At 42.8% G+C, this 27593-nt stretch overlaps 1 protein-coding gene across 2 annotated transcripts in view; it reads right to left on the bottom strand.

Moving 5' to 3' along the window:
- Positions 1–4550: 4550 nt before the first annotated feature.
- The window catches only part of strada (STE20 related adaptor alpha), a 46710-nt gene continuing 23667 nt past the window's right edge, over positions 4551–27593 (bottom strand). For both annotated transcript variants that reach the window (XM_078424959.1, XM_078424960.1), the window contains 9 exons: positions 26354–26456; positions 24497–24618; positions 23379–23487; positions 22536–22659; positions 13024–13195; positions 9358–9462; positions 6216–6457; positions 5876–5918; positions 4551–5326 (listed from right to left, as the gene is read on the bottom strand). In XM_078424959.1, the coding sequence (XP_078281085.1) occupies positions 5174–5326; positions 5876–5918; positions 6216–6457; positions 9358–9462; positions 13024–13195; positions 22536–22659; positions 23379–23487; positions 24497–24618; positions 26354–26456 (1173 nt within the window). In that variant the 3' untranslated portion in view covers positions 4551–5173. The remainder of the gene's footprint in view (positions 5327–5875; positions 5919–6215; positions 6458–9357; positions 9463–13023; positions 13196–22535; positions 22660–23378; positions 23488–24496; positions 24619–26353; positions 26457–27593) is intronic.

Raw genomic sequence — 27593 nt, 5'->3', positions numbered from 1 at the left:
TATCTTCCATTTGTGTCTTTCCTTTCTCATTTGGCCAGCTGCCTGCTCAGCATTATGGCTTCTTCTGCAGAGCACAGAGAGATGTTCTGCTTTTCAGTAAGAACTAATTACCATGCAAGATGTAATCTAGCAACTGGTTGCCATGACATTTTTCTCACGTGTCTTATGGGCTGCAAGCCAGGAATAGGGTGAGATTCACAAGCAAATCCCAGGACTCTTAGACTAAGTGTAATCAGGGAATGCTGCAAGGGATTGTCGAAGAGCCAACCTGAAAAAATATTGTTTAATAAGGATGGGGAAGCTCACCTTTTCTCAATCTTTCTCCCTTAACTATTGCATTTGTGTCACACATAAAATACATCCTGCAAGTTTTCATAACTAATGGTAAATGATTCAGCCTATGAAGACTACATACCAAGGTACTTCAATCTTCAAGAATAGAATAAAGCAGGAAAATAGAGCAAATGACCAACACAACATTAGAAGCACAGGTGAGAGCCAGAAGATCACAGAACATGCAGCAGGAAGCAAAAGAGGGAACAAGTAATGTAGAAATTAGAAAAATTGGCAATAAATATAAAATAATCCCTAAATCTCATTGTATCTGCTTTGCTATTGTCCACATACTCAACGTGTCTATATCCCCATGTAGACTCTTATCATTTTCATCACTACTCACATTCCCATTCTGTTTTGAGACATCACCAAACCTAGGATTTTAGCGTATGGTTCCCTCATTCATTCAAATCATTGATACAGATGGTGAATAGTTGGGACCCCCCTGTAATACTTCACTAGTTAGTCTGCCAACCCGAGGATGACCTGTTTATTACCATACTTTGCTTTCTATCTGTTGATGAAGTCTCTATCCATGACAGTATCTTACCACCAATTCAATGTGCTCTGATCTTGTTTGCCATCCTCATTTGTGTCAATAACCCCTTTAAACAGTCTGCATGTCCCTTCCTTCTTTGTGTTTTTATAGTATGTGTTAAATGTATGTTTTTAGTGTTCTTTAGCTTGTTTTATGTGGGGGGGGGGGGGGTTGGGGGAAACTTTTTCTAATCTCTTACCTCGACGGAGATGTGATTTTTTTCTGTATGGTATTTCTGTCGGTGCATGCGGACTTTAACATCACGGAGCTCGCGGTCTCTGGTCAGAAACCGACTTCGGGAACTCCAAGCCGCAGGAGTTTCGACCGCCCCGACGCAGAAGCTTCGACCGCCAGCTGCGGGATATTCAATCGCCACAACGGATTGAATATCGCCACGACTGCCCCGACCGCAGGAGAATAAAGAGGAAGCAGATTGGACTTTTTTGCCTTCCATCACAGTGAGGAATGGGGAATCCGCTGTGGTGGATGTTTATGTTAACTTTTATGTAGTTGTGTGTCTTGTTGCTTTTTTTTGTATGGCTGTATGGTAATTCGCAGATCATTGTACCTTAATTGGTACATGTGACAGTAAAAGACCTTTGAAACCTTTAAACTGAAGTACACCAGATCGTCTGGCTTCCTCCTCATCTACTCCACCAGATACATCCTCAAAAATTCCAATAAACTGATAAAATGGAAGCCGCATTTGACAAGTCCTTGTCATAGGCCAATCCTACTGTTATTTTCTGTCTTAATGCCACATTCTTTATTATAGATTCAGCAATTTCCCCGCGATCAACATCAGGCTAACAGTTGGTCGCTCCCTGGTTTCTCTTTCTTTCCTTCCTTCAAATAGCAGACTCATTTGTTATCCTCCAACCTACGGGCACCATTCCAGAGTCCACGTGGAGGCTGGGACTTCCTCAGCAGAAGCAACCATGACATTGCCACTCTGCTTATCATGTGAAGAATCCCTCCACCATGTGATCTTGGGAAGGCTGCAGTGAAGGCTGCTGGCTCGAGTCAAGCCTTGACCCTGCCCACAATGTACCCAGTCGGAGGATTCACATTACACCAAACATGGGCTGCAGCGATTTCACACCAGAGCACCAACACTAGCCTAAATCTGGGATTTATTGTAAATCAGTAGAGAACAGGATCCCACAAAGAGCAGCTGAGCTCATCATTGACCCATGTCCGAATCTGTTTTGACAGAGCAGGATCCCACAAACTGCAGCTGAGGCAAGTGGTCAGTTTAAGTGAATGGAAAAATGTTAGGCAACATCCAGAACTGTTGATAATGCCAAAAGTTGTTCATAACCACTTGATTGATTACCTGAGATCTTAGCTGATCATTGCACCTGTAAAAAGGCAGCATCTCACAGCTCAATACGGTAAGCAAGTATCTGCCTGGATTATCTGCTCCAGTCAACTACGTGGGGCCCTCACCTGCAACCTTTAGAACAAGGGAGTGAGCCAAGGGAATCATTCCCAAGGTTCTGTGCCACGAAGTCAATCTTAGAAGCTGTGGTGAAAGTGAATACTCTGTGGGCAACTTTATTCCTGATACAAGTACCTCCTCAATGTCACAGGTGTCAGCAGTTGCATGAAGTCTTTGATCATGTTCATTTGCTGGTCATTGACTGCTTGCCTTTTTTCTGCCTGTATCCAAGCTATAACCCCTCGCAATCTGTACCAGACAATCGTGCCTCCAGCATGTGTGCTTCTGCATACTCTTCCAAACTGCACTCGGGTGACACAAGATCAGATAAATAGAGAAAATGCTGAAACATTCAGTAGATTGTCAGCATTTATTTGGTTATCTACAAAGACTTCCCAACATCTGAGCGTTACTAGCATTTTCTGCTTTTACTGTATCTCTTCCCGTGTTACTTTATGCAGTTTTAGAGATTTACAGCTCCTCAGATATTTGATCTGGGAACACTGGAAGAGACAAATTTCACAATGAATTTGGTCAAATCACTAAGATCAGAGAGCTTAGTTCAGCCTTTATAATTTACCATGCAGTAAATAGCAAGTAGCTGCCTCATGCTTATTGATAGGTTGTCCTACTTAAAGGAGAATGTCTCCAGGAAGGCACATTCCAAATACCGTGAATCCCTGCTGGGTTTCATTCTTGTTAATTCAAAAGCCTCTTCTGTGGCAGCCTCATTGTATAGCAACCTGCCGGGAGTGAGTAGGTGGGCATTCGCAGTGAGCGGGAGAGTAATGCACACATGCAGTGAGCGTGACAGTCTCAACAGAATCTGTACAACACAGTGTGAAGACCTTAATTGTGTTCACATTATTGGGGAATGTGAGGGGAGGCAGAGCTGGAATGAGAAACGGAGTAAGTATCACTCAGTTCTGAGGCAGAATTTGATCCTGTCAGTCAGCCACATCAGGTGGCTCATCCATGGACGACCCACATTAACCCACTCATTCCCTTCCACTTTATTCATCAGACTGGAGAACACCAGGCTCCACAAGTCCTTCTTTATGTCAACCTGGCTGTGATGATATTGGAGCAGAAGAGTGTTGGTAACAATATGCTGTCGGTGACATCTAATGGATGGTTTCTGACGACCAAATTGCAGGTTAGGCGGTTCTAGAACATATGGTGGGAGACAATAGACATTCAGGTGTGTTCTCAATATTGTTCCAAATGGTCATGAGATTCCCAGGCTTTCAGTATATCCTTTGTCCGCCTGGTCACCCCTCCTCCAGTGTCTTCATGTCCTTTTAAAGAACATTCATTGTCAGAAGACAATGTCATGTAGTAAGCATGGGTGGTGGATGTAGGACATTTGATCTAGAGTCATAGACCTTTCCAGCACAGAAACGAGCCATTCTGCTTACCCACCCAGGCTGACTGTGATGCCTAACTCTGCTTATCTCTTTTGCCTGCATTCGGCCCATATCCCTCGACCCGCTGAAAAGGACACTGACTATGACTTTCCCCATGGTGGACAACAGTGGACACCTTTGTGGTTATCATAGTTGCATATCTCTTAAAGATGGTCACAACTACAACATCTCCAAGATCTTCAGATGTTGGAACTGAAACCGTGGATTTGCGATGGTAGAGTAAGTCGAAACATTCCACAATGACCAGGGCCACTATTCACTCTTGCACATATTGTTATGCGCTAATTTACCAGCTTCACTGTCTTGCCTGACTGCTCCTCTGGTTGTAGCCACAAACTGGCCGAGAACCCTGCTCATTGAGTGGAGGAAGGCAACATCAATGGGTTGATGTTGAATCGACATGAGCTGCCCAAGGTATGCCTGAAGTCGGCATCATAGCTTGGATTTCCTGTATGCTCCTAGCTGTAACTGTGGGAACCCTTGCTGCAGTACTGGTGACACCCCAGATTCGTTGAAGGGATCTGACTGGGGCGTCTTGCAATGGCTAACATCTAAAAGGGTAAGGCTGCTTTGTGCAGTAATCTTCAGAACTCTGGTTAAGTTGATGTTGTCAGTTGAGTCAGGATTCTCCTTGAAGGGATTCTGACCCACAAAGGAATGACTGCATTGATCCTACTCCAGCTCTGAAGGACAAGCAATGAATCCAACATCAACAGCCAGTGAAGGTCTTAGCTGATGCTCAAATGCTTAAGTTAAAAGCTGGCACAAAAGCTGCATACATGATGTAGTGCAGAAGGGTTTCACACAGTTGTAACCAAATGAAACTTTAATATTGATTGACTCTGAATAAATAACAATTCAGGTACAAAGGGATTTCATGTAAGAAGGTAATAAAACAGTGAATATTTCACGCTCTCAGTGTGACAGGAGAGATGAAGCACAGCATCTATCTGCAACGGATTCCAGAACAGTGGCTCTGTTTTCAAGGTGGTCAAAAAGTGTGTCTCTGCATTCATCGCAGGTTTGAGAACTGCTGCTGAACTCATGGTAACTGGAGGGAAAGGTGCAAGGACAATGCTTTCATACTCACAAGAGTAAGAAAGCTACCTCCTTGCTCATGAGAGGTGAGACCAGGTAAGGATAATCTCTCTGTTCTCACATTAGATGTGAGCACAATGCTTCAGCGCTCACTGGCTGCTGGTACAGTAACAGAAGGGTAATGGTTGTGATCTGAAATCTCTGGTATTCAAGTAAATCAATGTACATGTGGTGGTCCCTCACCCACCTGAGCTGGTTTGATATGCACCCCTGCTATTCAGCATCTATTAGTGCCACACTTCGCTGTAAATCAGCAAAATGGCCATTTTACATAAAAAATACAAATAAAGACCATTGGCATCACCAGGCCCAGTTTGAACAACATGTCCACTTTCAGAAGTCCCAGTCCTCCATCTCCAGCTGGTCCAGGCTGGACACAAGTTCAGTCATCCCGCACAACTCGTGTGGGTCAGCACCTTCCAGCTCTGTCACGGGCGTGACGGGTCGCAGCAGATCGGGAAGCACTTCCACCACTCGCAGCTTCAGCTGGAAGGACAGAAGGTGGGTCAGTGATCTGGTACAATCCAAACACATGCACGGAGCTTAATGATTTCACATGCTAGATGGCTGAGAACCTGATGAAAAACCTCCCTCCTCTGGCCCTTTGTACTGAAACCCCTTCTTCATTGGCTTTATATAGAGCCTCCAATGGTCTTAATGGTTGATGTGCATTTGACTCTGAGTCATGGTGTAATTACAAAAAATCATATCTTCAAATAGCTGGTCAGAAAAACCCCATCAGGTCAGAAAAGATGTCAACCTAGTTACCCATTGAGAAGAGAGAGAACTTTGTAGGTTCTTCCCTACTCTCAGTCATTTATTCTTATCTTCGACAATGTCTTCCTCACTTTCTCTTCTCCAGCCTCCTGTCTTACTCCCCAAAAGGATGCAATGACATCAAAGGATTGAAGTATTATTATGGTTCAACCCCAAATTAACATCCAATAAATGAAAGCTCAGGTCTGTGCACAGATTGGGTTTGAATAATGGAAGGACACAGTTTATTTTACTAATAATTTGGTACCGTGTACATACCTGCTTGACAAATGAATGATTGAGTAATGCACTGGCAGAGGGTCTATAAAGAACAGAGAAGTGTTAGAGGACTGAAACAAATAACATCACTTACAGCAGTATTACAGTGGAGGAGCTGCAGTTAACACAGATAAAATGTCCACCGTGGTGCAGCTGATTAATGTGCCAATGAGTAATCATCACACCAGGTCAAAACGTTAAGATCATCAGTAACTGAAGCAGAAGTATGCATGCTCTGCCATTCAGCAAGATCACAGCTGTTTATTGTTGCACTAATCCATGTCCCTTGAATGATAGTCAATTTATCAACAAATAGCAGCTACTTTCACCAAGCACGTACCTCTGCTCAGGCTCCCGTTGCAAGCACAACTCCACAAAGTTGTGAAAGAGCCTGGAGAAAGTCCTGTTGTACGGGTGCTGCACTTGTTCCCCATTAGTTGTTCGCATGCCACAAGTGGCCGAGCCTTCTACGATGCCAGAATCCACCGCTGATTGAGAGTTTGTCATCAGAAGCTCCTCCTCGGGAATCGTTGTGGTGTCCAGCAGGCAGGGCACTGTACCATTCAGCTTCTCCAGCAGCATCTGAAACACAGGCAAAGGCAATCAGAACATCTCTCGCCATCTAAACATCACGAAGAAAACAAACTGAAACTGGTCACGTTCAGGAAACACTTCAAATATTGCAAGTAATTAAACGTGGTTGTTATTTACAGCCTGCGGAGAGAAGGTCAGCATTACAGAAAATATTGGCCACAGCAACTGGACATCGTATTCACACCAGTTTTCATCATTCTTACCTCCTCAAGGACCACATTGTTTCCAGCTCTTCAATTATTTCTCCAGTCCTCTCCAGATTCCCTGACAATTATTTTTATAAAACTACCTGTGCCCGTTATTTGTGCTTGTCTACAGAAAGGCGGGTGTAGGAATTTGATCAGTTACAGCTTTACACGTCACACAAACTGGAAGAAGAGCACCTGATATTCCCCTTGGTAGCGTACAACCCAATGATACCAACTCTGGATTCTCCAACTTCATGTAATAACCCCCAACCCCAGAGGCTATTTCCCCAGCCCGTCCACCATCCTGATGCATACACATTTCTCCCACCACCTGTCACCCCGCTCCTTTCCCCTCCTTCATACACATCCCCACTTCACCGAACCCCACATCTTTTATCCCCTTTCCCCTCCCTCTTGTTCCCTTCCACCCATATTGTTCCCTCTAGTTTTACATTCCATTCCTCTTCTTGTTTCTTTATCTAATTTTGTCTTTTTTTTTAAACATTTAACCTTTTGTCTCTTACTCCACTCATCTGCCAATCACCACCCCATCCCCTCTCGCCTGTATCCACCTATCACTGCCAGGGTTTGTCCCCATCTATCACAGTTTCTCCCTCTACTCTAATCTGCCTTAATAAGGTTCCGACAATCTGTCTTTTTTTTCTCCACAAATCCTGCCTGACCTGCCGAGTTCCTCCAGCGCTTTTTGTTATTTACTCAAGATTCCAGCATCTGCAGTTCCTTGTGTCTACCGTTCGATCCTGTTTGCTCCACAATAAATGGAAAGTTTCAAAACTTTCATTGTGTCTAAAGTTACATGAAAGTGCAAGACGCTGTATCAATTGATCCTGAACTTTATCTGATGTGGTTTTTGTATCCAGGTCACTCACCCACATCAAGAAGGGTCATTCCACTCATTACATTGTTCCAGGTCGTACATCATCCCTGACCATTGTTCTTCTTATCTTACTGGCAGTCTTTACTGGCAAAGCATCTCAAGCTTCACCAAGGAAACCAACTGTTTTAACCATCAAGTGGCAGATGAAAGAATATGGAAATTTAACTACAACTCATACACTACATCAGCATCTGCTTGGAAGGCACTTTACAAAATAAAAGCTTAAGTATATTAGTCAGGAAAAATCTACTTCTCTGGAAACCATTCCGCTGCCATATACCGAGACTATTTTCCTACAAATAATTTCATTTTCTCTGGCTCATGATTATCTGCACTATTTGGCCATTGACTTATCTTAAAACAAGCTTTTTGTCTCTAATCATTTTTCTTACATCACTTTCTTTGCAATACATTCCACCATCCATGTACTCCCACCAACATTTTGTGTCTAACTTCGATATAAACTTGCATCTGCAGTTATTTCCTACATATCATCAGCAACTTCTCCACTGCCCCTGATGATGACTACCATTGAATTCAGAGATCTTATCCCTGGTTTTGCTAACATTTGTAGCAGCATGTATTTTATCCCTTCAATTTATTGGTTTGGAACAACTAAATTACCTTAATATTCTAATTGTTAATATCTGGAGCAGCACAAGATAATTCTAGGTAAACAAGTCATTCAGCATACCAGCTTATTCATCCAGATAAAATTATAAATTTCCCTTGATGTAGCTTGTAATTATGGAAATTATTTAGGTTCTTGGGTTTCAACTTTTACTCCACTTGTTTCAGTTATTCACCTTCATTCAAACCTGAGCTTACTAATACAATGCTTTTCACCAGTTTAAACTTGTTCTGATCATCTTCTTGATTTCTCTCTTCTTTACATTTTATATAATTGTGAGAGACGACTTTTCAATTATCTACTTCCCTGTCTTAATAACCCAAGTTTCTCCAATACTCCCACACTTCGATCACTCTGCATTGCCTCTATCGCTTGCAGCTCTCCACAATCCCTTGTCAGCTAGAAGTGATGTGCTACACTGCCTAATTGGCCACAACACTGCTCACAAGCTGCTCGGACTCATGCTCTACAGATTTTGCAGAATACGGGTGTCCTCTGGGTTACAGAATGGTCTCATTCCTGTAACTGCTCATAACCTGGACAGTTCACAAGTAGGAAATGCGGTCACAAACTGAGTTCCTACACAGCAGAAGGTGCCTGCAATCCTGGCAAATGCTTGCATGTATGCACGGTCTGCACATAAGTCAGTGTCCTTAACCTGGGGAGGACCTGTACTCCTTCACCCTTCTGATTGTGTTGATTACTGCTCCACCTGCTGGACACTGAGGAGTCTGCTAAAACCCCAGAGTTGGGTTCTCATGCAGTCTCACCATTATTAGTTTCAATTGCAATATAAACCCAATAATTAAAGTTTAGTTCATCGTTCAGACCTTCGCATGGAATTGTAACCTTTGGCCTTTTTGTTCTGAACATTGCTTTTCAATCCAATCAACCCGTTACGTCCTATCTTATCTAACTGGCAAAGAGCACTCCTCTGTCAGAAAATACCATGCTTAATTGTATTCAATTAAAAGGGAAGATTGAATTAAATGAGTGCACACTGATAGTTTGAATAGTTCTCAAGCTGATAATTTAACGATTCTTCAGCTTTTTCCACGTCTACAGAGCCAGATATTTAGGTTTTACACAATTATCACGGGACAACCAAAGTCAAGGTGGCAAGACCTGCAGTGCAGTTTGTGTCTTGACAGGTTTTCCACAGCACCCATACCTGAGTTGTAGGCATATTTTTGAAGGGGACATGCCCATTTGCCAGCTCACATGCAGTTATTCCCAGGCTGTAAATATCAGATTTGGCATCATAACCCTGTAGATTCTGTAGAAAAACAAAGTCAAAATTGTAAAAGTATTTTAGTTACTATTTGCAAACAATATCACTAGAACCCATTGCCCAATTGATTGACGGCCAGTTAACATGTGACCAACCCACTGTCAAACAGCAGTACTAACTTAAGCTATTAAAAAGCTTACATTCAGATTTCTGAAGGGCATTTACATTCAAGAAACACCAATTTTATATAAGAATGAGGATTTTAGAGATCATCAATTTCTCACCACTTATTCCTCAACCCAAACCACCCAAACATGACACACAATTATTTCCAACAGTAATCGAGTTGTGCTTTGAAACAAGAGATTAATAAACACTATCTTTCTCGAGTGTTTAAGGATGGTAGTTGCACGGGTATGTTAATACAAACAAGATGAAACTCTTTATTTTCTCTGACCAGATGGGGAAAAAAAAATAAAAATAATTTACGAATCTTTGACATACAAATAACTTGAGCAGGTCCTGCCTTTGCTGAGTTTAAAGTTTTGAAATGTCTACCTGACAGCTCTATGGAGGTACGAAAAACTGACCATAACAAAACTGGAACAGGAGTAGGCTTTTCAGCCCCTCAAGACAGCTCCACCATTGAATGTGATCACGGCTGATCCAACTTTCCTCAAGTCCACTTGCCCACCTACATCCATAACCCACAATTCCTTTACTGATTAAAAGTCTATCCATCCAAGCTTTGAATACATTCACAAATTCAATCTTTACAGTTTTCCACGGCAAGAGATATCAAAGGCCCACAAACCTGTCACAGAAGAAATTCTTCATCTCAATCTTTATCTCGTTAATTTAAGACTCTACCCTATGGTCCTAGACCATCCCAGGGGAGACATTCTCCCATCATATACGAATCTTGTACAGTTCAATAGCCTCTCATTCCTTTGAACCTTGAGTGCAGATTCAATCTATTCAACATTTCCTCTTGAGACAGTCACTCCATATACAGGATCATTCTTGTGAACCTTGTCTGAACTGCCGCCGGTAATAATACATAATTCAGTAAGATGACCAGTACTGTACATAACACACTGCTGCCTTGGATAATAGCAAGACAACTACGCTGCTTCTATATTCCACTACCTTGAAAAAAAGCTAGCATTCCATTTGCTGTCCTGCTTGCTCCTGCGTATGCTGGCTTCGCATGCGGGGACCACAAATCTGTTTCTTCCTTCCAAAGCTTAATATCTCCATTTACTTCTTTGATTTGGTTATTTATGTTGATTCTTTCCTCCTCCCACCCTTTAGAATCTTTCTTCATTGGGATATATTTTTGCGAGGAGTCATGAATTCGCTCCTTACATTTCTCCACTGCTTTTCTATTGTCTTACCTGCTAATTTATTTGCCCCATCCATTCAGCAACTCCATCCTCCATTGCTTTACAATTCCCTTTATTAGGTTTAGAACATAGAACAGTATAGCACAGGAACAGACCCTTCAACCCACAATGTTTGTGCCAAACATGATGCCAAATTAAACTAATCTCATCTGCCTGAACATGATTCACATTCCTCTATTCCTTGCACTTTCATATGCCTATCCAAAAGCCCCTGAAACGCCACTATCGTCTCTGCCTCCACCACCATCGATGGCAATGCGTTCCAGGTCCCCATTACTCTCTGTGCCCCGCACGTCTCCATTAAACCTTCTCCCCTCTCACCTGAGAGCTATGCCCTCCAGTATTATACATTTCCACCCTGGGAAAAAGGTTCTGCTTGTGCCTCTCATCATTTTATACACTTCTATCTAGTTGCTCCAGATCCAAGTTTTCCTCGAAGGTGAACACTGGATTATATCTGGCTGTGATCACTACACTACTTCCTCAAGGATCTTTTACTCTGAGGTCATTTATTACACCTGCCCCGTTGAACAATACCAGATCCAAAATAGTTGCCTGAGTGGCTTTATATCATAATGCTTTGTGAAACCATCCAGCATGCACAGTTTGAATTCATTCTCATGTTACCACCCCAACTTATTTTACAATTAAAGTCACCCTATGTCTTTTTACAAGGTGCCATTATTTATCACTTATATTATTTCCTACACTGAGCAGTAGTGATTCAAGGTGATGGCTCAGAGCCAGTTTATGGGCATTTGGGAATTGTTAACATTATGCTGGCCTTGGCAATGATACCCATGTCCTCATAAAATTGTGCAGCTCAGAAACTGACCCTTCAGCACACCTTCTCCATACTAATTGTGATGCCTAACTATACTAATCACATTTGCTTGCCCTCGGTTTGACTTTCCAATGCAAACCTGTGCAAATACCTTTTAAACATTCTAACTGTTTTTGCTTCGACCATCATCTCTGGGATCTCATTACATTAACAACAACCCCGTGTAGAAAAAAGTCACCCTGAGATAACCTTAGAATTTCTCCTCCCTCACTTTAAACCTGTGACCTCTAGCTCGAGACTCCCCCATCCTGGGAAATGACTCCATCTTTGTCTCTATGCCCCTCATAATTGTATAAACCTCTACGTCACCCGTCAGCCTCCTATGTTCTAGTAGAAATAAACCTACCCAAGTTCTACTTCCAGCCCTCCATTCCAGACAACATTACGGTGATTTGCTTCTGCACTCTCTCTCTCTCTCTCTCTCTCTCTCTCGCTCTCTACTACATCCTCCCTGTAGTGTGGTGACCAGACTGTTCACAGTACTCCAAATACAGTCACTACTGTTTTGTAAAGCATCAACATTACATGCCAACTCTTCTTCTCAATGCACTGGCCTATGTAGGCTAGAATACCCTATATCTTCTTTATTACCCAATCCACTCATGCCACCACTTTCAGCAAGTTGTGTACTTGCACCCGATGGGTCTCTCAACATTAAGGCCCCTGGCATTTAATGTGGGAAAATGCAAAATATCCCAGTTTGGTAAGTGAAATGAAAACAGCATATTATCCAAATGGTGAAAGACTTTAGATCTCTGAAGATAATCAGGATGTCCTTGTGAATGATTTACCAAAGGCTAGCTAACAATATTATCAATAATTGCAAAGGAAATTCAAATCCAAAGTAGGGTGGTTATGCTTTTGTTATATAGGGCATGCGGAGATCTTATCTGAAGTAAGGATTACTAGACTGGAATGGTAAGTCATCTTATGAGGGAAAATTTGGACAAGTTAGGTTTGCATCTACTATAGTTTAGAACAGCGAGGGCTTATTGAAACATTCAAGATCCTGAGGGGTTTTGATAGGTTGGATATAGAGATGATATTCCCTCAAGTGAAGATCTAAGTCTATGAGTCCCCTTAAAAAAAAATTGGATGACACATTTAACATGAAGAGGCCTTTTCTCCCCCCCCCCCTGAGAATTGAGAGACTTTGGCACGCTCGTTCTCAAAGAGCATTGGAAATTGAATCTTTGAAAGCTTTCTAGGCTTTTTTTGCTAAACCAGTGTTCAAAGATTACTATGGGGTGATGGGAAAGCAGAGTTGAAGTTACAATCAGCAGCCATGATGCTATTATGTGTAGAGTAGGTTTATTTCTGCTCCTAATTAGTATGTGTGTGAAGGTGCGAGCTTACCTGCTGCAATAACTCAGGGCTCAGCCATGGTAATATTTTAACACTGTATTTTGGGAAGTCATAGATCACCCGTAGCCGTTGTCCATGGCTGATCATACTGAAAATACTGCGCAGTCCTGATAAATAAACCTGCCCCTCTGATGATATTAGAATGTGACTTGCTTGAACACTCCTGAAAAGAACAAAATAAGTTGATTACTTTAATATAATAATAATAATAATAATATATTCCTTTATTTGTCCCACACTGGGGAAATTTAGTGTTACAGCAGCAAAGTGGATAGCAAGACATTATAAATAAAAATAAAGACAAGGATAAATTGTCATCAGTTTTCTGTGTGTTCTTAGCTGTTACTGTTGACTCATCTGCTGGGAGCAGTGCTGGTTGTGGAGTCTCACAGCAGCGGGAAGGAAGGACCTCCTATATCACTCCTTCACACACTTGGGGTGAAGGAGTCTGTCACTGAAGGAGCTACTCAGTGCAGTGACAGTGTTGAAAGGCTGGAGCGATTGGGCTTGTATACACTGGAATTTAGAAGGATGAGGGGGGGATCTTATTGAAACATATAAGATAATTAGGGGATTGGACACATTAGAGGCAGGAAACATGTTCCCAATGTTGGGGGAGTCCAGAACAAGGGGCCACAGTTTAAGAATAAGGGGTAGGCCATTTAGAACGGAGATGAGGAAGAACTTTTTCAGTCAGAGAGTGGTGAAGGTGTGGAATTCTCTGCCTCAGAAGGCAGTGGAGGCCAGTTCGTTGGATGCTTTCAAGAGAGAGCTGGATAGAGCTCTTAAGGATAGCGGAGTGAGGGGGTATGGGGAGAAGGCAGGAACGGGGTACTGATTGAGAGTGATCAGCCATGATCGCATTGAATGGCGGTGCTGGCTCGAAGGGCTGAATGGCCTACTCCTGCACCTATTGTCTATTGTCGTGCATGGGGTGGGAGTCGTTGTCCAGCAGCGATGTTAACTTTGCCATCATCTCTCTCCCACCACCTGTACTGAGTCGAGGGGGCAACCCAGGACAGAGCTGGCATTCCTGACCAACTTGTCAAGTCTCTTCCCTTCCGCCGCTGAGATGCTGCTGCTCCAGCAGACCACTCCATAGAAAATGGCTGATGCAACCACCGTGTTGGAGAAGGTCCTTAGGAGTCCCCCCTGCACTCCAAAGGACCCGAGTCTCCTTAGCAGATAAAGTCTGCTCTGGCCCTTTCTGATGATACCATGCTGATGATACAGAGATTCGACAGGGTGGAATTTTTTACACAAGTGAAGGTTGAGGGGAGATTTAACAGGGGTGTGCAAATTATTAGAGTTAAAAAGCAGGATTTTCACTAAAGGAGGCTAGAAAAAAAGAACCAGAGACAAGGCAACCAGGCAAGAAGAATGTGTAGGAAGGAACTGCAGATACTGGTTTAATCCAAAGATAGACACAAAAGCTGAAGTAACAGGGGGTCAGGCAGATCCCAGGATAAAAGGAATAGGTGACATTTCAGGTCAAGACACTTCTTCAGACTGAGAGATAGATTCTTGATTAGTACGGGTGTCAGGAGTTATGGGGAAAAGGCAGGAGAATGGGGTTAGGAGGGAGAGATAGGTCAGCCATGATTGAATGGCGGGGTGGACTTAAATGGGCCAAATGGCCCAATTCTGCTCCTATCACATGACTTTATGACAGAGTCAGGGGAATGGGAAACAAGAGATATAGATGGTGATATATAGAGATACAGAACAAATGAATTAAAGATATGCAAATAGTAACAATGATCAAGGAAAGGTGGAGCCCACAATGTTCCACTGTTGTCTGATCTTTTATCGGTGGTGGATTCGGTGCACTGCACTTAAGGACAGTGGAACTAGGGAAGTGTAACTCATTATGCAGGCTCAACGAAAAGACAGCTTGATCCTTTGACTGTGAATTGAGCCTAATCAACACTTCTTTCCTTGCCAGGTGCCCCTGCTTTGCGCAATGTACATTAGGGATCTCGTTACACGAAGATGCCACTTGTGCAAACATATTGTTTCACTGCGCTTTACAGATCCGCAAATGTTGTAATGGGGAATACTTGCAGTATTCATTTCATCGGCGAAACCAAACGCAGGCTCGACGATCGTTTCGCTCAACACCTTCGCTCAGTCCGCCTTAACCAACCTGATCTCCCGGTGGCTGAGCACTTCAAATCCCACTCCCAGTCTGACCTTTCTGTCATGGGCCTCCTCCAGTGCCATAGTGAGGCCCACCGGAAATTGGAGGAATAGCACCTCATATTTCGCTTGGGCAGCTTGCAGCCCAGCGGTATGAACATTGACTTCTCCAACTTTAGATAGTTCCTCTGTCCCTCTCTTCCCCTCCCCCTTCCCAGTTCTCCCTCTATCTTCCTGTCTCCACCTATATCCTTCCTTTGTCCCGCCCCCCTGACATCAGTCTGAAGAAGGGTCTCGACCCAAAACGTCACCCATTCCTTCTCTCCTGAGATGCTGCCTGACCTGCTGAGTTACTCCAGCATTTTGTGAAATAAATACCTTCGATTTGTACCAGCATCTGCAGATATTTTCCTACACCACCTGCAGTATTCATCGTCATCTCTGACACGCATTTAGCACTTGCACCATGCTACAAGTTCAATTTTATCTGTGGTAACCTTTCACCTCCTTACCAATCAAGTGTCTACTTCTGCCTTTGAAATATTCCATGATTCTTCTACTGCCCTTGGACAATAGACAATAGACAATAGGTGCAGGAGTAGGCCATTCAGCCCTTCGAGCCAGCACCGCCATTCAATGCGATCATGGCTGATCACTCTCAATCAGTACCCCGTTCCTGCCTTCTCCCCATACCCCCTCACTCCGCTATCCTTAAGATCTCTATCCAGCTCTCTCTTGAAAGCATCCAACGAACTGGCCTCCACTGCCTTCTGAGGCAGAGAATTCCACACCTTCACCACTCTGACTGAAAAAGTTCTTCCTCATCTCCGTTCTAAATGGCCTACCCCTTATTCTTAAACCGTGGCCCCTTGTTCTGGACTCCCCCAACATTGGGAACATGTTATCTGCCTCTAATGTGTCCAATCCCCTAATTATCTTATATGTTTCAATAAGATCCCCCCTCATCCTTCTAAATTCCAGTGTATACAAGCCCAATCGCTCCAGCCTTTCAACATACGACAGTCCCGCCATTCCGGGAATTAACCTAGTGAACCTACGCTGCACGCCCTCCATAGCAAGAATATCCTTCCTCAAATTTGGAGACCAAAACTGCACACAGTACTCCAGGTGTGGTCTCACCAGGGCCCGGTACAACTGTAGAAGGACCTCTTTGCTCCTATACTCAACTCCTCTTGTTACGAAGGCCAACATTCCATTGGCTTTCTTCACTGCCTGCTGTACCTGCATGCTTCCTTTCATTGACTGATGCACTAGGACACCCAGATCTCGTTGAACTCCCCCTCCTCCTAACTTGACACCATTCAGATAATAATCTGCCTTTCTATTCTTACTTCCAAAGTGAATAACCTCACACTTATCTACATTAAACTGCATCTGCCATGTATCCGCCCACTCACACAACCTGTCCAAGTCACCCTGCAGCCTTATTGCATCTTCCTCACAATTCACACTACCCCCCAACTTAGTATCATCTGCAAATTTGCTAATGGTACTTTTAATCCCTTCGTCTAAGTCATTAATGTATATCGTAAATAGCTGGGGTCCCAGCACCGAACCTTGCGGTACCCCACTGGTCACTGCCTGCCATTCCGAAAGGGACCCATTTATCCCCACTCTTTGCTTTCTGTCTGTCAACCAATTTTCTATCCATGTCAGTACCCTACCCCCAATACCATGTGCCCTAATTTTGCCCACTAATCTCCTATGTGGGACCTTGTCGAAGGCTTTCTGAAAGTCGAGGTACACCACATCCACTGACTCTCCCTTGTCAATTTTCCTAGTTACATCCTCAAAAAATTCCAGTAGATTTGTCAAGCATGATTTCCCCTTCGTAAATCCATGCTGACTCGGAATGATCCCGTTACTGCTATCCAAATGCTCAGCAATTTCGTCTTTTATAATTGACTCCAGCATCTTCCCCACCACTGATGTCAGACTAACTGGTCTATAATTACCCGTTTTCTCTCTCCCTCCTTTCTTAAAAAGTGGGATAACATTTGCTATCCTCCAATCCACAGGAACTGATCCTGAATCTATAGAACATTGAAAAATGATCTCCAATGCTTCCACTATTTCTAGAGCCACCTCCTTAAGTACTCTGGGATGCAGACCATCAGGCCCTGGGGATTTATCAGCCTTCAGTCCCATCAGTCTACCCAAAACCATTTCCTGCCTAATGTGGATTTCCTTCAGTTCCTCCATCACCCTAGGTTCTCTGGCCCCTAGAACATTTGGGAGATTGTGTGTATCTTCCTCAGTGAAGACAGATCCAAAGTAACGGTTTAACTCGTCTGCCATTTCTTTGTTCCCCATAATAAATCCCCCTGCTTCTGTCTTCAAGGGACCCACATTTGCCTTGACTATTTTTTTCCTCTTCACGTACCTAAAAAAACTTTTGCTATCCTCCTTTATATTATTGGCTAGTTTACCCTCGTACCTCATCTTTTCTCCCCGTATTGCCTTTTTAGTTAACTTTTGTTGCTCTTTAAAAGAGTCCCAATCCTCTGTCTTCCCACTCTTCTTTGCTATGTTATACTTCCTCTCCTTAATTTTTATGCTGTCCCTGACTTCCCTTGTCAGCCACAGGTGTCTCTTACTCCCCTTAGAGTCTTTCCACCTCTTTGGAATAAATTGATCCTGCAACCTCTGCATTATTCCCAGGAATACCTGCCATTGCTGTTCTACCGTCTTCCCTGCTAGGACCTCCTTCCAGTCAATTTTGGCCAGCTCCTGCCTCATGCCTCTGTAATCCCCTTTGCTATACTGTCGTACTGACACTTCCGATTTTCCCTTCTGCCTTTCCATTTGCAGAGTAAAACTTATCATGTTGTGATAACTTATCACAACAGAGCACATATCCAGAAGCAGCCCACATCATAGCCGGGGACTTCAATCATGCAGACCTAAAGTCAGTTCTCCCGAAACTTGAACAACACATAAGATGTGCTACCAGGGGGAAAAACACACTAGACAAGGTTTACTCAAATATTAAGAAGGGTTTCAGGTCAGCACCACTACCACACCTGGGGCAGTCAGATCACCTGTCCATATTCCTAACTCCAGCATACACCCCACTCAGGAGGAAAGCTCCAGTCACCATAAAGACTGTTAAGACATGGCCTGAAGGAGCTTCCTCGCAGCTGCAGGATTGCTTCGAAAGGACCAACTGGGATATTTTTGAAGATCAGGACTTGGAGGAGTACACATCAACTGTACTTTGCTACATCCAAAACTGTGTTGACAATGTCACCGTCGACAAACGCATCCGGTTGTATCCCAATCAGAAACCCTGGATGACAAAGGATGTCAGGTCTCTCCTCAAGGACCGTAACACCGCCTTCAGGTCTAGTGATAGAGCTCTATACAGTGCTGCTAGAACCAACCTGAAGAGAGGCATCAAGGATGCCAAAGCGTCCTACAAGAGGAAGATTGAGGACCACTTTACCAACAATGACCCACGGCGGGTATGGCAAGGCATCCAGCACATCACCAACTACAAGACCAGCAACCGCACGACTGCCGACGGCGACGCCTCGCTGGCAGAGGAACTTAACTGTTTCTTTGCTCGTTTCGAGGTGAAAGCTACAGTGGCAGACATAACACCCTCTCCAGCACCTGACAGCAACACCTTCACTGTGCAGGAGTATGATGTTAAGCGCGTGCTCAGAGCAGTGAATCCCAGGAAAGCTGCAGGCCCCGATGGTGTGACGGGCAGAGTGCTGAGGGAATGTGCAGACCAATTATCTGAGGTCTTCACAAAAATCTTCAACCTGTCCCTTTTAAAATCCACCATCCCTCCCTGCCTGAAGTCCGCCACAATCATCCCACTGCCGAAAAAGTCTGTCATCAGCGGTCTTAACGACTACCGTCCGGTAGCACTCACACCGGTCATCACAAAGTGCTTCGAGAGACTGGTCCTGCAGCACATCAAAGCCAGCCTCCCACCCACCTTCGACCCACACCAGTTTGCCTACAGAGCAAATAGGTCTACAGGGGATGCCATCGACACTGCTCTTCACACTGCACTGACCCACCTTGAACACCAGGGGAGCTATGTGAGGATGCTCTTCCTCGACTTCAGCTCTGCCTTTAACACGGTCATCCCGAGCAGACTGGTCACCAAACTTTCCGACCTTGGATTTTCCCAAACCATCTGCCAATGGATCAAGGACTTCCTGACCAACCGCCCCCAGACCGTCAAAATAGGCCCTCACCTCTCCTCCACCATTACACTGAGCACCGGCTCACCACAGGGCTGTGTGTTGAGCCCCATCCTTTACTCCCTCTACACTCACGACTGCGCCCCCACCCATCCCACCAACACCATCATCAAGTTCGCGGATGACACGACTGTGGTTGGACTCATCTCAGGAGGAGATGAGACAGCCTATAGGGATGAAATCCAAAGGCTGGCAGCATGGTGTTCAGTGAACAATCTGGTCCTGAACTCCTCCAAAACAAAGGAACTTATAATTGACTTTAGAAAAACCAGTGTAGAATACGACCCACTCTACATCAATGGGGTCTGTGTGGAAAGGGTACCCGCTTTCAGGTTCCTGGGTACGCACATCGCAGAGGATCTTACCTGGTCTACCAACACCATCACCACAGTAAAGAAGGCACAGCAGAGACTCCACTTCCTGAGGATCCTCAGGAAAACCAACCTGCAGGAGAAGCTCATGTTGTCCTTCTATCGCTGCTCCATCGAGAGTGTGCTGGCATACTGTATAACCACATGGTATGCCAGCTGCTCAGAAAAGGACAGGAAGGCCCTTCAGAGGGTCATCACGACGGCCCAGAAGATCATCGGCTGCTCACTGCCCTCCCTGGAGCACCTGTTCAGCCTACGCTGCCTCAGTAGAGCAGGCAAAATAATAAAAGATCCATCCCACCCCGGCCACCGTCTGTTTGTTCATCTGCCCTCTGGTCGACGTTTCAGGTCGATCAAATCCCGAACAAACAGACTTAAGAACAGTTTTTACCCCAGGGCCATACGAGAACTGAACACTACCTTTGCACTAGGCAACACCGTTAAAAAATCTTGTACTTAATATAATTGTATTTATGTATTTATTTGTTTTTGCATTTATTGCATATATGTTTGTACGCACTGTCAGGATTGGCTATTTTTTAATTTCGTTGTACTCGTTGCAATGACAATAAATGAATATTATTATTATTATTATTATTATCACTGCCTCCTAATGGCTCTTTTACCTCTAGTCCCCTTATCAGATCAGGATCATTACACAACACTAAATCCAGAATTGCCTTCTCCCTGGTAGGCTCCAGTTCAAGCTGTTCTAAGAATCCATCTCGAAGGCACTCTACAAACTCTCTTTCCTGGGGTCCATTTCCAACCTGATTTTCCCAGTCTACCTGCATGTTGAAATCTCCCATAACCACCGTAGCATTACATTTTTGACACGCCAATTTTATCTCCTGATTCAACTTGCACCCTATGTCGAGGCTACTGTTTGGGGGCCTATAGATAACTCCCATTAGGGTCTTTTTACCCTTACAATTTCTCATTTCTATCCATACTGATTCAACATCTCCTGATTCTATGTCACCCCTTGCAAGGGAATGAATATCATTCCTTACCATCAGAGCAACCCCACCCCCTCTGCCCACCTGTCTGTCTTTTCTATACGTTGTGTACCCCTGAATATTCAGTTCCCAGCCCTGGTCCTCTTGTAGCCATGTCTCAGTGATCCCTACAACATCATACTTGCCCATGACTAACTGAGCCTCAAGCTCATCCACTTTATTTTTTATACTACGCGCATTTAAGTACAACACTTTAACTTCTGTTCCAAAAATTCACAAAATGAAAATCACTACTGAGTATAAAACCCTATTCACAATGTTTCAAGGGATGCATGATTGGGATTGTGGTCCATATGGAGTACACATTGCCTGAAGGAGGGGGATGAGATTCCTCCTTCAATTACTGCCCACACTATGTGGCAGCTTAAACATTTACAACCAAATGCAGCCAGAGTCCCAACTCAGCTTTCTCCGGAAATCGTTCCCAGCACAGAGTTTGGTCTTCAGCCAATTACTAGTATCATTCAATGTGAATGAAATATCTGCATCAGGGAGAAAACACTGCAGTGGCTAGAGACATACTTTCCACAAAGGAAGACGAGTGTGGTTTTCAGAGGTCAACCATTTGCACTACTGTGTTCAATGAGTGTAACCACCACTCCTTCCCTTTGCTGAGTTTACTGTCATCAACATCATGATGGGAGAGGGAAGTCACCATTGATTACAAATTCAAATGGACCAAACACCATGGTTACATATTGACAAGGTGGGAATATAATATACTCTCATCCTTCCTTTCTACCAGCAAAGGATTAGGGGTGCATTGGAATACTCTGGATGAGTTCAATTCCAATAATATTAAACAATTTGCTGTATAAAGCAACCCACTCGATTGGTACCTCATCCACTGCTATACCTTCACCACCAGTATTCACTAGGTGCAATGTATGTCTTTACAAAATGCTAAATTTACAAATTCATCCAAGCTATTCTAACATCTTCTTAACCTGTAATGTCTACAGTCCAGGAGGACAAGGACAGAAGGTGAATGGCTGTATCACCAACTGCATGTTCTCCTCCAAGTCGCATATCATATTGACTTAGATATATATTGCTAATATATCATTATTGCTGATACAAACCCTGGCACTCTCTACACAGCAGTGCGACTAATTCACTACAAAGACCGCATCATTCAAGTCAGAGGTTCACCAACACCTTCAACAAATGTCATCCTTGCCAGAGGTGCCCGGATATTAATAAAGGAATAAATTATAAAAATAAAATTGACCCCAGAGTGTGACTGACTAACATCAACTGGAAAATGAGGGCAAGGGCAAGCACAATTCCAGTGATCAATCTTACACCAGGAAAAATTCTTAAGAATCCACTGGATTTTTGGTAAATGGGACTAGCTTAGATGGAACATTTTGGTCGCCATGGACCAGTTGGGGTGAAGGGCCTGTTTCTATACTGTATGATTCTATGACTGGGTTATTGTCAGGTACTTGGAAAATACCTAGGAATACACCAATGAAGAAAAATTATGGAAAAAAAAGGTTTTTCTATTATAACAGAAAATGTAAGGGTGATTTGATAAAAGTATCAAACCAAGCAGCAAGAAACAAACAGTTTCATTCTATTTCATTTTTTGTATTGTTCAATACCAGTTTTACATAGAATTCAAGTCTGGCTGTGCAATAGTTTGTTTAAATGCTGAATCACTTAGTACATTTTCAAAAACAAGATTCGCTCAATTAATTTTGCTTGCAGCCTGAGCCATAGTACATTACCTGTGTACATATCCCATTCTATGAATATAAACCAAGGCCTTCAGCACCCCTTGCAGGATGTAGGCAATTGTGGGCTCATTCAGACCATCAGTAAAATGGGTGTTCATCAGATCTTTAGCAGAACCTGGTAATGAGACCACATAACACAATTAACATCAATTTAAAATGGAACGCGTCTGTGCATGACAGGTTTGAAAATCTGTCAGAACTAGACTGAAACTAGTGTTTATACAGGATCAGGAGCATTATCAAGCAAACTTTGACACAGAGTCACCAGAAAATATTAAAACAGACGATGAAAAATTTGAAGAGGAGGTTTTCGTTTCAAACAATGGAGGGAGGAAATTCTGGTCTGGGGGCATTGGTATCTGAAGATCTAACAGTCAGTGGCTGTGACTAAATTTGAGGATGTTCAAGGGGCAAAAATTGGAGGGACACTTAGAGGATATTACACAGGTAGAAGGGTGAAGCCATTGGAATTTAAAAATAAGTTTGGAAAAACGGAACCAAGTGTATGCACAAGTTGTTGAGTGAATGGAACATGCAACTCAGGGCATGGGTGGCTGAGTTTGGGATGTACTCAGACTAATGGGAGAGAGAAGATAAGAAGGTGGTCAGGATGCAAGCCAAAGTCAGGTGATACAGAGGTAGAAACAAGCAGCCTGGTGACAAACTCATCATAGGGTTAAATAAGGCCCCGACGTTGCAAGCAGCATGGTAATCAATAACTTTAACATTGCGCAATCCACAATTAATGGATTGGAAAGAGCTTAGCAACATGTGAAAATGTAAACACGACGTTCAAGGCCACAATAATCTCCATGACTGATGTGCCAAACTTACCATAGGCCATGAATGGAGTCACTATCCACACTTCATTGTTGGCAATCAATGTGGCTTTGTATGGCAATATATTTGGGTGGTGAAACAATTTTGATATGTGGAGCTCACCCTAGTGAATGAAACCAGTTAGGTTACGAAACAACATGCTAATGAGTTAACAGAATAAAAGTATCCACTAAGCTGAGTACTTAACACATCTTTCTCCACTATTCTGTGCATCTGTTCAATACACTATTCTACTCTTTCTTTGTCAGACAATTTGGTGTTAAAACATTATTCACAGCCAATTAGAAGTTTATAATAATATACTGGACAGGAGGCACTCTAGACAACCATCATTACTTCTGAAGTTCTAATATCCATATAAGGTGCCAACGTGTTTCATTTCTCACCATTAAAAATGTAATAAATGCAAAGCTCTCACCAAATTCTCATCAAACATCACATTTTTATGGGGTTTTTGGCATGAATTCATGCAGTTTTTGAGAACCTGTGGATCTATTGGTGTGCAAGAAATGAAAGCTGACGTTTGAATAAATTCCCAGGCTGTGACTGGTCATTTTCACCATTGAGCTGGCAACTCCATGCTGGCTGCTCTTCAGGGCTTGTGCTTCCCTGCAAAGCCTAGTCTGTAGAATTTCAATGGGACTATTTGATGAATACCCATTTAATATGAATAAATGAGTTAATATGAATGCCCATTTAATCTCTCTAAACCATGGAAGAATATAAAGCCAGCAAGAAAGAGCCCGCGCAGGGAATATAAAGAACCAAAAGGGGCCATGAAATGTTATTGGCAAGTCGGATTAAAGAAAATCAAGACTTTTTACATGTACATTAAAAACATGGAGGTAAGTAGGGAGGATCAATCACGGACAAAGGAGTCAATTTAAACTTGGAGTCAGAAGAGGTAGGAAAGGCACTAAACCAGTACTTTCTATCTGTATTCACCAAGGAGAAGGACAAGGATATTCATACCCTCTGTGTGAATAAATTGCCCTTCAGGTCCTTCTTTAACTTTCCCCTCTCACTTTAAACCTATGCTGACTAGTTTAGCCTCCCCTATCTTGCGGAAAAGAATGTGGCCATTCACCTTTCCGTAACTAACAGGACCTTACCTGTAATAAAGCAAGCATCTCGTTGGTGCAGTTGTCCAAGTTAATTCTCCGAACAGCCACCTGCTGGCCAGTCCGTTTACACCTCCCCAGGGTTACAGTCATGATGTCATCAAACCCTTTACCTGGGCGAGAAAGACAGCCTTTTTAAAAAATGCCACAATTAAAGCAGAGTTGGTGCAGAATCATCTCAATAGTTGTGGTTCACAACTACATCCACCCAATTTAAAAGCGTACTTCATTCTGTTTGCACACACTCCTTTGGCAGATGTGCCATTTTGGTTTATTCACAAAATGCTGGAGTAACTCAGCAGGTCAGGCAGCATCTCGGGAGAGAAGGAATGGGTGACGTTTCGGGTCGAGAGTTTGCCTCATACTTCTTGCTCTGGATGACCATGGGTTAGTTCATCGGTTTCTCAAAACCCAAGACATCAAATATTCAAGGCTTCATCCAGAAATTAATTGCACAACATTAGCCTACTCTCCACTGCAGTTATAAGGAAGTTAGAAAAAAATCAAACTTTGGCTTTACCTGCCTGCGTAAGTAGATGTGATCAACTGCATGACAGTACTTTGAGTAGGATTTGTTTTCTGGTGGCTGGATTAAGAGTTCTTCTTTAAACATGATAAACAAATTACTGGGACATTCATGCGATTGCTTTTTCCGGAATTTTGTTAACATAAATGCCTTTCTAAGTCAATCCCCCACATAATGCTTCACTGTAAGGAAAGTGCTTTAAGGTATTTCCCTTCAAGACCAACAGTGCTTTAACAGTGAAAGACATTTTGCACAAAGCTGTTCACTGGCAACAATTCCCGTAAAAGTTCATCTCCTTTTAATTCTAACCTATGCTTTAGTTGTGATCACTTGCAGATGTTGGCAAGGGGAAAGAAAATGGGAGAAATATCATCACTTTAACGCTTTGTTTACATAACAATTCCCTATTTAATAAAATTGGGCAAATTCACAGCACATTGCACTGTAACACTGAACATCTCTTCAATGTGCTGAAGTGAGAAATTTAATAACAACAAATGTGTTATTTACTTGGACTCTCCAAAATAAAAATGGAAGTAAAAATAAACCCCCCCCCCAAAAAAACCACAAAATGTCCTAAGCAGCTGGCACTATTTATAACAGAAGGAAGAGTTAAACTCTGATGGTGGAAGTTCGATAAAAATATTTACTGTACCACAGTAAAATATAGGGAGAATATTGCTTGATCATTAAAACAATACTTTAATACCAGACTTGGTATTTAATACCTCTTTGTTGCACGTTATACTGTGACTCCTTGGGTACATCATAGACTTTGACATGGATCACATCTACTTATGCTCTGCAGCTCCAAGCAGAGATTTTATTTTCCACGAATCCAGATTATAAATTACCTGGCTCAATCCAGTTCACAGAATCTCCTGTCAATCAGCTCCTGAAGAATCTCTGGAATTATATGACCATGGGGGAAAAAATAACCTGCCCAATGTGCAAAGATGTTAATGAAGTTGAATGCAATCATTATTGGTTATTTTTACTCTTAGGAAATCCCACTCTATCATTTTGTTGGTGTTTGGAGACTACTCGGCGATTAACTGCTCCAGAAGGTGCAAGCACATTTCCAATGTCCTGTTATCAGAATCTGACTGCATTACTCTCTGTCTTCTGCCACAAAAGGGCTTCAGTATCAACAGTATGGAACCACCATTTCCTCTCATCATCCCATCAGTCTACCTTTTCACTATTCCTTCAAAATGCTGGATCAACATTTTTTACTCTCTGCCTGAAAAGATGTAATGGAAAATGTTCTTGCATAAACATGCACACATGTTCACAGAAACACACCACACCACACACATTACCTATTGCAGTCAGCAGTTCATAGGAGCCACTATCTGCTGGGTAGGTGTTCATGGTGTCCCAGTTCTGGGGAGGCACAATATTTTCCGATGAGCGTTCATCTGTCTAAGGGAGAAAAGAAATAGATAATCAGTAATGCCACCGACAGGTGAATTCCAGTACGGTAGGCTTACAGTAATATTCAACTCAACAGGATAGCTGCAATCCTCTTCAAATTTTTGATAAACAATCTAAGACAAAGTTGTACTATAACACTGGATGATTCACAGGTGCAACTGAGAAAGAACGATGAAAGAGCCTGTCTGTTGACAGTGAGTCACAAAGGCAAACATTTAATAGAATGTATTATTGAACAAGGTCATGATGGAGATGACATACTTAAGACAGGTTTTGAAGAAAGAAGGAACCGAGGGTTTTGGTGAGACAGTTGTCGGTTGATTCTCATGAAAGGACAAGTTTCCTGGACCTAAGGGTCTTCACATTCCTAAAGTTCTCCAGTTTTCCTTTTAATGCCATAAGTGAATTTAAATATATTTTAAAAAAAAGGTAGATTTGGTAATTAAATCCTGGCAATAAATACCAGGGCCACCCAGAAGTCCACAGCTGCAAAGCCCTGCACAAAATTTCCATTAAATGCACTGCACTCAAGACTTCAGTAGGGCAGGATTTGTGTTGTGCAACTTTTACAGATTATAATCAAATGTTACAGAATGCGCAGATTAAACAAACATTTTCATTGTATATCAGCATACGTAACAATAATAAATCAATACCAATTTATTTTACATAACCTTCTTTGATTTACATTTTTTTTTACCTCGCTCGCTACATTCTCATATCCTCTTTACTGCTCATATAAACATTCATTCTAACAGCGTGCGAGTGACTTTTAGAAAAGCATATTGAAGTACTGGGAATGGAGGGATATGGATCATGCACAGACAGAGGGAATTCGTTTCAATTGGCATCATGTTCGGCACAGATATTCTATTCTGTTCCCTTGCTCCACTGCACTTCTCTATGTTCCATGTACAAATTCATCTAATTATTTGGCCAGCACTCTCTTTCAAGACTAAAGAATCATTTGGAGAACAATCAGTGAATTTAAGGGCAGGGATAGTCCAAATCCAAGCTCAGTGATTTCACATTCCCCTTGTAGGCTATGGGTTCAAGCCACATGCGAGACTCAAACATATAATCTCAGCATTCTTATGGATATGAACATATCTGGATAATGAGGGA

The sequence above is a fragment of the Rhinoraja longicauda genome, chromosome 29 (assembly GCF_053455715.1).
Source record: "Rhinoraja longicauda isolate Sanriku21f chromosome 29, sRhiLon1.1, whole genome shotgun sequence".
In the NCBI taxonomy this organism is placed as follows: Eukaryota; Metazoa; Chordata; class Chondrichthyes; order Rajiformes; family Arhynchobatidae; genus Rhinoraja; species Rhinoraja longicauda.
This window is presented reverse-complemented; position numbering and strand designations above follow the sequence as displayed.